Consider the following 13,866-nt stretch of genomic DNA (forward strand, 5'->3'; position numbering starts at 1 on the left):
AACAGAAAAAGCAGATATAGGACAGAAATGGCCTTTGGAGCAGCCTTGGGTCCCTTCTTCTAGAAGACCTTTTGAAAATTCAAAACTGCCAAAAAAGAAAACTGAAATTGGCATTTGCATGAGGGAATCGGAATTCATGAAATTCAGTCCCTAACTAACGTCATCCAAATTTCAGGATCATCAGAGTCTAATCTCTGATTTATGAAAGCCGTCCTTGTACCACTAGTCAGCTCAAGCCCTGAGATGCCTGGAAATATGTTCTGTCTGTGTGACTCGTAATCTCCCCCGGGGGCAGCACTAAGTCATTGTAAGGAGGACCTAACCAGCTGTGCTCAGGTTAAAGATTCTTCTTGTGAGGTGTGTTTTTGTTGCTGGAGCAAAGAAAACTTCCTATTTTTGTACTTGTTCTCCTTAGCATAACTATATCAAGCTCCAGGGTCTAAACCAGCGTTCCTCAACCCTTCAAAGTATGTACAACCTCGAGGCACCCCAGTCTAAAATGTAAAAAATGTAAATGTGCTCTATTGGGAAACCTCAGCCTGGGACCATGCGCAGAGCCGCCCTGATGAAATTTACTTCACGTCCGAGCCTCCCCTCTTCACATCAGAGCCCTACCTTTTGACTCGAGCAGGGAGGTGGAGGAGGTATACTGCTGTCTTCTGAATACCACCTGCTTTGGATCTAGCCATACACTCACCGGTTACCTAATTAGGTACATCTTGCTAATATCGGGTTTGACCCCCTTTTACCCTAAGAACTGCCTTATTCTTCGTGGCAAAGATTTAACAAGGTGTTGGAAACATTCCTCTGGAGATTTTGGTCCATTTTGACATAATAGCATCACGCAGTTGCTCTCCTGTTCCACCACATCCCAAAGGTGCTCTATTGGATGAGATGTGGTGAGTGTGGAGGCCATTGGAGGACAGTGACCTGATCTGGTGAGTGTGGAGGCCATTGGAGGACAGTGACCTGATCTGGTGAGTGTGGAGGCCATTGGAGGACAGTGACCTCATTGTCATGTTGAAGAAACCAGTGGTGAGATGATTGGAGCTCTTTTTTGGTTTATTTGTTGCCCCAGAGGCCGATCCAGGGCAAAGTGGATCCCGTACTTGTGGCACCCTGGAGGAACCTAGGTCATTGTGCAGGGCCGGCCTTAGGTGTTCAGGCGTCCTGTGCGAGCTAATCCTGTGGCGCCCCCCCCCCAGCGCCCTACACATTTTCTTGCACTTTTTTGCACTTTATTTGACTTTTCTTTTTTATGATCACTAATAACTTAGCCCCCCTTACAGTAGAGACCCCCCTTACATCAGAGACCCCCCCACAGAGCCCCCCTTACATCAGAAACCCCCCACAGAGGCCCCCCTTACATCAGAGACCCCCCACGGAGCCCCCCCTTACATCAAAGACCCCCCCCCCACAGAGCCCCTCCTTACATGAGAGGCCCCCCCTTACATAAGAGACCCTCCACACAGAGCCCCCCCTTACTTTTGATGCATTTGAGAGAGCTTACTTACCTTAGTACGGTGGCTTACCACGAGGAGGAGGAGGAGGAGCTGACGATCTCTCCTCTAGTGTCCTTGGAGAGGAGGGATCTGTCAGTGGCGGCGGATCTGAGGGCTGGGGCTATAGGAGACCGAGGCACAGCCACACAGCGGGGGGTTAGCGGCGGCTGCAGCCTGTGTTAATGCTCTCCATGCCACGGTCACTGCTTACCTCCCGCTGTGCGGCCTGATCATGTGCTAGCTGTGATGGCCGCACGGCGCCCCTGTTGCCCATGGCGCCCTGTGCGGCCGCACAGCTCGCACACCTCAAAGGCCGGCCCTGTCACTGTGAGAGGTAATAAATACCTGGACGTGTTGCTCAACATGCTACTATTAACATGAAAATTATCGGAGTCTAGCTCCACTTGAAGCGTTCTTTTATGGTGGACGTGGGGTTTGTGTTGGGTTTGCTCACATTTCTTCTGTGGGCGTTGAGAAGTTACAACCACAGCACAAGAGTAAGCGATGCTCTGAAGTGAGGGAACTGCTGTAACCGTCCCGTCTGAGCTCTTACTGGAAAATATTTAGCAGTGGAAACTATTTGGCACTATGTATAAGAGGGGGGTAGGTATAGAAACGTGCGGCGAGTGGGATAATCGCAGCCGGCTGGAGGAATGATAAGTAAATCGGCTGACAAGGTGCCTCTAACACTGGACATGTCTTCTGCTCAGATGTCTTTGGCAGCGTGCTCTTATACTGTATACTTTAATGAATTTTATTAGAGGCTGAGCTCCAATGACACCTTCCTTCTCCAGGAGGAGTACATTGGAAAGTGCCGTGTCCTTCCTTTGTGACTTTACAGTATGAGAATTTCTGTTTCTTTTGGGTGCAGCAGACAGATTTCACTTTATTGCTTTAATTAGTAGGGATGCACCGAATGTTCGGCAACCGAAATTATTCTGCCGAAAATAGCAAAAAAAGCACTTTCGGTGTTCGGCCGAATAAGTAAAAAGGCCGAATAAATTTGTGCCGAACAATGACGTTTTTAATGACGCGGATGGTGGGTCGGTAAGCCCAGATTGCGGGTCCCCGACCGGCGACCCGCCATCCCCGAGCATCACTGTAAACATAGCCGGAGGCACTACAGGAAGCAGAGCGGATGCTTCCTGTATAGCCGCTTAGCGCCGGCTTCTGTCACAGGCGGAGTGATACCAAATGTACTCCGCCTCCGCCTGTGACAGGGCACAGGAGCCATACAGCAAACATCGACTCTGCAGATGGGAGGGAGGGAGGTAAGGAGAGACACGAGAGGACAGAGACACGAGAGGACAGAGACACGAGAGGACAGAGACACGAGAGGACAGAGACACGAGAGGACAAGAGAGAGAGACACGAGAGGACAAGAGAGAGAGACACGAGAGGACAAGAGAGAGAGTGAGGGGACAAAAAATTGGCAAAATAAATGAAAAAATGCGAAACACCGCGTTCGGTATTCGGCCTTCGGCCAAGCATTTCATTATTATTCGGCTTCGGCCAAGAATTTCATTTCGGTGCATCCCTATTAATTAGTGATGGATGGTGATTGTGAAATTCTATAACTCTTATGGTATGTGGTCAGCATCCCACAGTGTTCACCACAAGTGAACATATTGCGACCTGGCTTAAGCTTCTTTGATTGATTGGCTTTATCTTTCCCATTAGGTTAATACAGATCTGTCCCGGCGTCCTGCCTTTGGGGCCAGAGGTCCCGGCGTCCTCATTGGGGCCAGTGGTTCCCGCGTCCTCTTTGGGGCCAGAGGTCCCCGTGTCCTGCCTTTTTTGAGGCCAGAGGTCCCCGTGCATGGCCATTGGGTCCATGTGTCTTAGGCTGACCATACACTATACAATTTGATTGTACGATCTCTGTAAAATTTCCGTAAGGCCCTTGGAGGCCAGAAGCGACATCACTTCCTGCTCTGGCAGACGTTCAACACTGCCATTTTTTTTTTTTCCCCTGGAAAGCATGAGATCAATTTTTTTTTTTTTTTTTTTTTTTTATCTAATGCTTTCCAGGGTAGAGGAGACCCCAGATGTCTCCAATGAAAAGGACCTATCATGCCTTATTTCTATCACAAGGAAGGTTTACATTTCTTGATAGATATAGATAATGTGTGTGTGTTTTATGTGTGTATATATATATATATATATATATATATATATATATATATATATATATATATATATATATATATATATATATATATATATATATATATATATATATATATAATGAAAACATATTTTTAAAGCACCCTTGTGCTCGCATGCAGACGTGAAAGTGTGTGTAGGTTGCGCCCGCTTATGTAAATAGTGTTCGCACCACACATGAGGTATCGCCGCTAACATTATAGCGAGAGCAATACTTCTATCACTAGATCTGCTCTGTACCTCTAAACTGGTAACCTGTAAACATTTTTAAAGCTTTGCTTACGAAGATTGTGGAGTACCGAAGTTTGATGCCATTCCACGAGCGTGCGCAATTTTTAAGGGCGACATGTTGGGTATCTATTTACTCAGCATAACATCTTTTATATTTGATCAAAAATTGGGTTATAGTGTGTGTGTGTGTGTGTGTGTGTGTGTGTTTTTTTTTTTTTTTTGCAATAAAATTCTTTATAGTGTATTGCCTCGATAGCGTTTGAAGAATCGCTGCGCAAAAACCCTATGACATAAAAAATTGCAATGACCACCATTTTTTTTCCTCTAGGTCTCTGCAAATTAGATTTTATATATATATATATGCACATTCATAATGTTTTGGGTCTTGTAAGTAATTTTCTAGCAAAGAAAAAAATTGATTTTTACACGTAGTAGCAAAGTGTCGGAATTGGCCCCAGATACAAAGTGGTTAAAGGGTGACATGTTGGGTATTTACTTGGTGTAACATCATCTTTTATGGTTTGTTCAAAAAATTGGGTAATATGTTGGGTTTTTTTTTTTTTTTTTTGTATTAAAATTCATTAAAGTGTATTTCTTCCCAAAACAATTGCGTTTGAAAAATCGCTGCGAAGATACCCTATGACATAAAAAATTGCAATGACCACAGCTTTATTCTCTTGGGTCTCTGCTAAAAAATATATATATAATGTTTATATAATGTATAATGTATAATGGTCTAGCATTAAAGAAAAAAATAGATTTTTCATGTAGGAGCGAAGTGTCAGAAATGGCCTGGGTACTAAGTGGCTTTTAGATTGTAAGCGTGAGTGTCTCTTCTGTATTGTAATTGTACTGTCCCCCTCTACATTGTAAAGTGCTGCATAAACTGTTGGCGCTATATCAATTCTGTATGATGATATTAATAATAAAGGGTGACATGTTAGGTATTTATGCAGTGTAACATCTTTTATATTTTTCCAAAATATTGGGAGATATATGTATATGTTTTTTTTTTGCATTAAAATTCATCAAAGTGTATTTTTTTTCCTCAAAGAATTGCAAAAATCGCTGCGCAAATACCCTGTGACATATCAAACTGCCAACGACCGCCATTTTATTCTCTAGGGTCTCTGCTAAAAAAAAAAAAAAAAAAAAAAAAATTATATATATATAATGTTTGGGGGTTCTGAGTAATTTCTATTTTTTTTTCTAATTTTTTACATGTTGAAGAGAAATGTCAGAATTGGCCCGGGTGGGAACTGGTTAAAGAGTACCTGTCACAAAACCTTTTAAATTGATTGCTGCCAATCTTTGCAAAGTAGAGATGAGGGGAAAATTAGAGTTTTTTTTTTTCCCTGAAATTTTAGCAAAAACCAGGAGATGGAATTGGATTTTTTAACAAGCTCCTGTGATGGTCAGGTGTCCTCCGACATTTGACCCCCCCCCCCCCTCCCGAGTTCTATCATGGGTGCAATTTTTACGTTTTTAAAGACTGTAAGTTGTTTGACAATGTTGCCGGTTGTTCTTCTAATACTTACCCGCATTTATTTTTATTATGTTACAGAAGTTGAGGCCAAGAAGGCTTGTGATTGGCTGCGGGCTGCGGGATTTCCTCAGTATGCCCAACTGTACGAAGGTAAGATTTCTGTCTTCTGTGAATTTCTTTTGATCGTGTAGACTGACCTTTTGGGCCAGGCGTGATGGATTGCCCAACCCCGATCCTTTCTGTTATCTAGAAGATGGTGAGGGACAGTGTGGGACTGCTCTGGACCACCAGGGCTGGAGGAAGGCAAACCGGGATGTTCTTCTGGCGTGATGTGCCAGAAACTGGCCTACAGATACACCATTCTACTCCCAACCTCAGTCCTCAAAGTATCCCCAACGGGGACATGTTTTTTTAGGATTTCCTTTACCTTGCACTGTTGCTTTAAGTAAATGCCCTGGTATTCAGGCTATTTTATCTAAGGCAGGGTTCGACAAACCTGCTCTAGGGTTGCCACTTTTTCTTCAAGCCAAACCCGAACACCTTAGCGGCGCGCAGCAAAAACATTTTTGTATACACCAGGGATAAGCAAACTGTGGCCCTCCAGCTGTTGCAAAACTACAAGTCCCATCATTCCTCTGCCTCTGGGTGTCATGCCCGTGGCCGTCAGTCTTGCTATGCCTCATGGGACGTGTAGTTCTGCAACAGCAGGAGGGCCACAGTTTGCATATCCTTGGTATACACTAGAGCAATGATGGCAAACCTTGGCCCCCCCAGATGTTTTGGTAAAAAAGTTACAATGATTCTCTGCAGTGTAGCTGAGCATCATGGGAAATGTAGTTCCAAAGCATCTTGGATGTCAAGGTTGGCCATCACTGCACTATAGGATAACAGACCCAGGACACCTTTTGGGGGCTCCAAAGAGAATAAAAATACGGGGCACTATGTGCTCTCTCACCCTCCTGCCAGGCCCTGTTCTGAGCTACATTCCTGTCTGTGTTACTTTGACAATTGGGTGGTCGTGCAACGCTGTACCCAAGTTTTTTTCCCCCACAAACAGAGCTTTCTTTTAGGTGGTATTTGATCACCTCTGCTGTTTTTATTTTTTGCGCTATAAACGAATAAAAAGAGCGTAAGTTCTGATAAAAAAAAAAAATATATATATATATATATATAATATATTTTTTTTTTTTTCTGCTATAAAACATTCCCAATAAAAAAAAAATAATATAATAATATAATTACGTATAATAATAATTGTTATTATATATATATATATATATATATATATAATATATATATTATTATAATAATAATTAAAAAATAACATTCTTTCATAAATTTAGGCCAATTTGTATACTGCTACATATTTTGTGGTTAAAAAAAATCCCAATAAGTGTATTGATTGGTTTGCACAAAAGTTATTGCGTCTACAAACTAGGGGATATATTTATGTATTTTTAAATTTTTTTTTTTTTTTTTTTACTAATAATGGCTGATATTAGCAATTTTTAGCGGGACTGCGACATTGTGGCGGACAGATCGGACACCTAACTGACACTTTTTGGGGGGGAACCAGTGACATTACTACAGTAATCAGTGCTAAAAATATGCACTGTCACTGTACTAATGACACTGGCAGGGGAGGGGTTAACACAAGGGGCAATCAAAGGGCTAAGTGTGCTCCTTTTGCAGTGTTGGTGAACCTTGGCACTACAGATGTTTTGGAACTACATTTCCCATGATGCTCATGCACTCTGCAGTGTAGTTGAGCATCATGGGAAATGTAGTTCCAAAACATCTGGGGTGCCAGGGTTCGCCATCACTGTCCTAGGGGGTGCTTTCTAATTGTGTGGGGGATGGACTCACTGGATGAACACAGAGACCCGTGTTCCTAAATAGGAGGATACCTGTGTTGCACGACTGCGCAATTGTCAGGTAAAGTAACACAGTGCTGTATCGCAAAAAAATGGCCTGGTCATGAAGGGGGGCAGGGGCGTAACTACAGGGGTTGCAATTGCAACCTGGCCCCATGCTCTAGGGGGCCTGTGTGGCTCCTCTCTACACCTGGATAGGAGGGGTGGCAGCATGTAGAGAAATTACGTTCCTCCTTTTTTCTCCTGTAGCTGCAGGAGGAAAATGGAGGAGATTGGTTCCTCTGTATGCTGCCCCCGCCACTCCTCCTATCCAGTTCACTTGTGTTCTGCTGTCTCTGGGTCCCTGTGTGCTCCCCTGGTCCCCCCCCACCCCGCTGTGCTCCCTCCCCTCTCCTGCCGGCTGCTGCAGGGGATGTGTCACAATAGAGAACCAGGAAGGGGGTCGGTAAATATGTAATTTACCAGCTCCTTCCTTTTCAGAATGGACAGAGTCATAGTCAGTCACATTGTGATAAATAAAATAAAATAAAAAATAATACAATTAAAATATCAAAAAATAAAAAATTACTGACACCAGTGGGTGAACTTCCAGGATCGCAAAGGTCACACTTGCGACTGGGCCCTGGCATTCCACCACCGTGGGAAGGCCCCAAGATGGCAGAAAGGGGGCCCACTGCAGAACTTGTGAAAAGGGTCCCACTGCAGGACTGTAATAAAGGGCCTCCGCAACGAGAGTAAAGGGCCCCAGGATCAGTGGGAAGAGCCCCAGGCTTGAAGGGAAGGTCTGGGGGGCCCTTTATGGTTTCTTGCACGGGGCCCTGAAGGTTCTAGTTACGCCTCTGAAGGGGGATAAATCTTCCGGAGCTGAAGTGGTTAAAAAAAGAAGAAAACTGGGCTCCTAACTGTTTTTTTAGCCGGCTCCTAGATCCAAAGCACATTTTTGTCAAGCCCTGATCTAAGGGAAATTCCCAAAGCGTGGCCTGTTGGGGTACTAGAGGACTGCGGTTGGGAACCATTGCTCTATTAACCTCTCCAGATGCACTGGGCAGGGATGCATGGGGTAATATTGGTGCAGAGGCCATGGAGGATGGGGGTGGGGAGTTGAATGCCTTGGTCAGACACTTTTGTTAAAGCTCACTTAACCTTTTAAGCCTTTCATGATACCCAACAAAGGCCACCTACAGCTTTCTCTCAATTACGTAACAAAGGAAGTTACAGATGTTAACAAAGTGAACAAGGCGTGCTTCTTATAGTAGACATGGAACAAGGTGGGTAATGGGCCGAATGACCTGACAGAGGAACAAGGTGGGTAATGGGCCGAATGATCCGACAGAGGAACTGTGACTTGCAGTTTATTCAATGGGTGCAAAATTAGATTTGTTAAAGCAAAGCCATATGCGAATGGCGAAGAGCGTGCGTCTACTGCAGAATAATGGAACATAGATCATGAAAGCTGCACAAACATGGACTGCCAATACAGGGCTGGCCCAAGACATTGTGCTGCCCCCCAACCCCCCCCCCCCCCCCGCCTAAAAAAAAAAAAAAAAAAAAAAATCACGCCCACCAAAAGGCCCCCCGCCACATCCATTAATGTATACCATTATAATAAAACTAAAATTACATTTTATCAGGAAGTTAGTTACATGCAACAGCATCTTGTCTACATGCAAAATGATGTGACATACCACCATGTTATCGCTCCCTTATCTTGGCACCCTAGGGGGCATCCATGAATGCAGTGTGTGTGTCAGCACAGTGGGCCCCCCCCACCCCTCAGGGCCCGTATGCAGTGAACACGTTGCCCCCATGGATGATATGTCACTGGGGTAGGGCAGTATAGGGGCGGGCTAGGGTGGTAGAAGGGCAGGCTAGGGTCGTAAAGGGCAGTGTTTCTCAGCTCCGGTCCTCAGGGCACACTAACAGGCCAGGTTTGCAAGAAAACTGAAATGCATCACAGGTGATATCATTTGCTGCTCAGTGATTGCAGTATTCTAGTCTGCATCTCCCAAAGGTAATACTTACAATCTGACCTGTTAGTGTGCCCTGAGGACCAGAGTTGAGAAACACTGGTATTGGGGCAGGCTAGGGCAGTGTAGGGACTGTATATGGACAGGCTAGGGCAGTATATGGACAGGCTAGGGCAGTATAATGGCAATCCAGGGCTATATAGTGATTTGTGAGCATGACCGGTTATGCAACATTTGGCCACCCAGCAGCCACTACTAGAAAAAACTTTCATTGCTCTCTGTCTCCTGTGGATACCCCACCCCCGGCAGGACACACACCTGACCTCTTTTTTTATGTGTGCTCGGGTGTTTAACAGCTGGTGTTATACTGTGTGCGAGCACCCTCCACCCGGCAAATATGAGTATGCACGTTGAGGGCAGCAGAGTGGCCGCCCCTGGATGACAAACACAACTGCTGGAAAGAAAATATTGGCCGTCAATTTTCCGCCCCTCTCAAAGTTCCGCCTGGGTCCAATGGACCCAGCGGGACCCATGGTAGAGCAGGCCCTGTGCCAATACAATGTATCTGTGGCTCAATCAGGATAACCTGTGGCGTCATAGCGCAGTTTCTTTAGGACTCTATAGCAACTGAGAATAACTACTTCAGTAAAACTACAGACCACAGTAACTTCTCTTCATAACCAGTGTCGTTCCCAGTGAAGTCCAGGCTATCTCTGGTAGCACAAATGAACAGCTGGAAGGATCCATATATGCAGAGACCACCCTACGGGAACTAGAGTACTCTGGTAGCAATGTGGGAGGTGCGCCCCACGGTCACTGCATGCAGTTAGACTCTGACCTGGCTGCCTTCATGTCCGTTCCAACAGTGGTGGGCATCTTACCTAATTGCAGATTACTTGCCCAACTACTTTTGTCTCCTCCAGCGTTGTGTCTCTGAGCTGCTGAAGGAGGGAAGCAGAGACACTCATCTTACCTTGGCATGTCCAGTAACCCAGGGTGTTGTGGGAAATGGAGAAAAAGGATTCATGGTGTACTGTCTCTGAGGAGTCCCAACCAATCACTCAGAGAACAAGCCATACCCCCTTGGGATGGGGAACACCTTATGGCTGGTGAAAGCCTTACATTATCTACATGGTGACTCATCTGCAGCCTTCTCCATGAGGTCAAAAAAGCAAGACCCTATCTTTGGTCTCATCCAAAGAAGTCAAAAGACAAAGCATTGCTCGCCAGGCCTTGGTTCTCCATATTGACACGGCTACCTTGAGATGCAGACCCCATACCCACAAATGGTATACTCTCCTAACTGGAGAAAACCAACCAATCGCTGAGAGAAGAAGTCCTACCCCCCTAGAATGGAGAACATCTTCTGGATTGGGAACACCTTACGACATCTACACGGTGACTCATCTGCAGTTTTCTCCAAGAGGTAAAAAGACAAGATCCTACTTGCCAGGGCTAGGTTCACAGTACCGACACTGCTACTTTAAGATGCACACTCCAAACCCACACTGTGGTATACTCTCTCTTTTACTGGGCAATACCAACCAATTACTAAGAGAACAAGCCCTACCTCCTCTGGGATAGGGGCTACCAGGCAGAGTCTACATGGTGACTAATATGCAGTCTCCTCCAAGAGGTCAAATGGACAAAACCTTTCTTCCCAGACCTTGGTTCTCTATACCAACACCACTACTTTAAAATTCAGACTTGGCACTCATGCTTTGATTGATATTCCCCACTTAAGAATGAGTATACCAAAATGTGGGTGTCGAGTCTGCATCTCAAAGTAGTTGTGTTGGTATAGAGAGCCAAGGTCAGGGAAGAAAGTAAGACTTTGTCTTTTTGTCCTTTTGAAGGAGACTGCAGATTAGTCACCAGGCAGACTCTGTCCAGTGTCGCCCATCCCAGAGGTGGTATGGCTTATTCCCTCAGTAATTGGTTGGTATTCCCCAGTTAAGAGAGGGTACACCAATTACTGATGGAACATGTCTTCCCTTTCTGGGAAGGGGGACACTGAACCGCATCTAAATAATGTCTGATTTGCAGTCTCCTTCAAGAGGTCGAAAAGAAAAAGCCTTGCTTGCCAAGCCTTGTTTTTCCCCATGGACACCACTAGTTTGAAAAGCAGACTCTACAAACTTTTTTATACTATCTTAACCTGGGAGTATCAATCATTTACTGAGATAACAAGCTTTACATCTCTGGAATGGGTTCCCCTGACACCGTTTGAATGGTGACTCATCTGCAGTCCCCTCCAAGAAGTCAAAAAGACAAAGCCTTCCTTCCCGGGCCTCGGTTTTCATACCAACACCACTAATTTGAGATGCAGACTTGATACCAACGCTTTGGTTGATATCCTGAAGTTAATAGAGACTCTACCAAAGTGTGGGTGTGGATTTGCATCTCAAAGTAGTGATGTTGATATGGTGAACTAAAGCCTAGAAAGAAGGTTCTTGCTTTTTACCTCTTAGAGAAAACTGCAGAGTCACCATGAAGACGTTGTAAGGCGTTCCTCATTCTGGGGGCAGGACTTGTTATTTCAGTAATTGGTTGGTATTCCCCAGTTAATAGAGAAAGTATATCAAAGTGTGGGTGTGAAGTCTGCATATTAGTATTAAGTAGTGGAGTAGGTATAGAGAACTGAGGCCTGGGAAGGGTGGTGGCTTAAGCCTCGTACACACGCATCGATTTTTGGCCGGGAATTTTCAGCCAACGTCCGATCGGCCGATTTTCGGCTTGTTAGTATGATGCTTCCGACAACCGACTCCGACTTTTCGGCCGAAAAAAATCTGGTGTGCAGGCTATAAAATTTTTGTTGGCCGTTAACATAACGGCCGATTTTCCGTCAGTCAGTACAGATTTTGGCAGACAAAAGACTGATGAGCAAGACTGGGCATGCTCAGAGAAGAAAAAACATACGGAAAGTAAACCAGCACATGACATCACTTCTGAAGTCGATTTTTGTTGGCCGAGAAAAATCGTTGCGTGTGTACGAGGCATTAGTCTTTTTAACCTCTTGGAGGAGACTGCAGATTAGTCACTATATAGACTCTGTCCAGTGTCGCACATCCCAGAGGAGGTATGGCTTGTTCTCTGAGTAATAGGTTGTTTTTCCCCAGTTTAAAAGAGAACATACCAATCACTGGTATACAAGCCAGAGAACAAGCCATACCTCCTCTGGGATGGGGTACGGCATCTGCATGGTGACTCATTAGTCTTCAAGAGGTCAAAAAGACGAAGCCTTGCTTGCCAAGCCTTGGTTTTACCCATGGACACCACTACTTTTGAGATGCATACTCCACACCCACACTTTGGTATACTCTTTCTTAACTGGGGAATACCAACCAATTAGTGAGAGAATAACTCGTACCCCTCTGGCTTGAGGGGCACTGGACAGTGTCTACATGGTGACTCATCTGCAGTCTCCTCCAAGAGGTCAAAAAACAAGACTCTGCTTGCCAAGCCTGAGTTTTCCACACAGACATCGCTACCTTGAAATGCAGACTCCACACCCACACTTTGGCATCATCCCTTGACTGGGGAATACCAACCAATCTAAGAGGACAAACCACACAGAGAACTCCATAAAGAACATCTATTTAACAGAAGCATGAACATGTATGCCCTGATCGCGGTTGGGCCTTTTCCAGTTTGCCGTTGCCTTCAGGTATATGACATACCTACAAAGCATGAACATAGTATGGGCACAGCATTTCCTGCCGAAAAAAATAAATGTATTGGTGTTTCTCACCATGACTGCAACCAAGTGGAAAGCAAGGCTTGCCATAGCAGTATTGTCACCATAGGGTCATCTTATCTTGACCTTCACTTGTGCTCTTGATTTAAAGAGTACAACGATCGTATTTGCTTTGACCGGCAACAAGCGGTCTACTCTGGTTACTTAACACTGAACTGAATATCTTTCAGTCTGCGGCACAAACTCAGGAATTGCATTTCCAACCCTCACACAGGAGAGGATGGGACTCCGCTGCAGAACAATAGGTGGAAGCATGGCATCATGGGGAAGTGTCAAGCCAGCCATTGTCTGGCCAAGTGACTTCCAGTTCACTCCCGTCTAAAAAGTTCCCAAATAAACAAAGACGACAGCAACTGCTAACAACCAGAGCTCATAACTAGGTGCAAAACCTTCCTTCCCCTATACCGAGGAAGTGACAAATTGGCTTCAAATACTTGCACACTATTTTCCAAATGTGCATAGCTTCGGAGTTAAAGTGGACGGATCATCAGATTTTTGGGCAATTTGTAAGTTTAAGGCTGGCCATACACTATACAATTTTCTTGTTCAACTTTGCTTTAGATTTACCAAAACCATGTGATATAGGGTCAAACCTAAACACTTTCAATTTGTATGTAATCAGAAAGGCCCTTGCACTACATAGTTTAAGGTAAATCTAAAGGAAATTGAATAAGAAAATTGTATAGTGTATGGCCAGCCTAACACTTCCAAACATTTAATACCTCTCACAGAGATCACAACCCCAGACCCCCGGCAATGCCTTCAACTATCTCCTTATTGGCCTCCGAAGGGCAGCACCATCTTTGCATCCAGGGCTCGGAGATGACCCAGGCTTGTGAATCTTTTCCTTTTGCACTGCTTGGCTGTGTTTACAAACATCTGA

The 13,866-nt window shown here is 44.8% G+C and overlaps 1 protein-coding gene across 2 annotated transcripts in view; it reads left to right on the top strand.

Annotated features, from left to right (window-relative positions):
- STARD8 (StAR related lipid transfer domain containing 8) overlaps positions 1-13,866 on the top strand; it is a 164,959-nt gene that overhangs the window by 88,111 nt on the left and 62,982 nt on the right. For both annotated transcript variants that reach the window (XM_082263529.1, XM_082263530.1), the window contains exon 2: positions 5,464-5,535. In XM_082263529.1, coding sequence (XP_082119655.1) covers positions 5,464-5,535 — 72 coding nt within the window. The remainder of the gene's footprint in view (positions 1-5,463; positions 5,536-13,866) is intronic.

Source organism: Pelophylax lessonae (assembly GCF_965119305.1).
Source record: "Pelophylax lessonae genome assembly, chromosome: 7".
In the NCBI taxonomy this organism is placed as follows: Eukaryota; Metazoa; Chordata; class Amphibia; order Anura; family Ranidae; genus Pelophylax; species Pelophylax lessonae.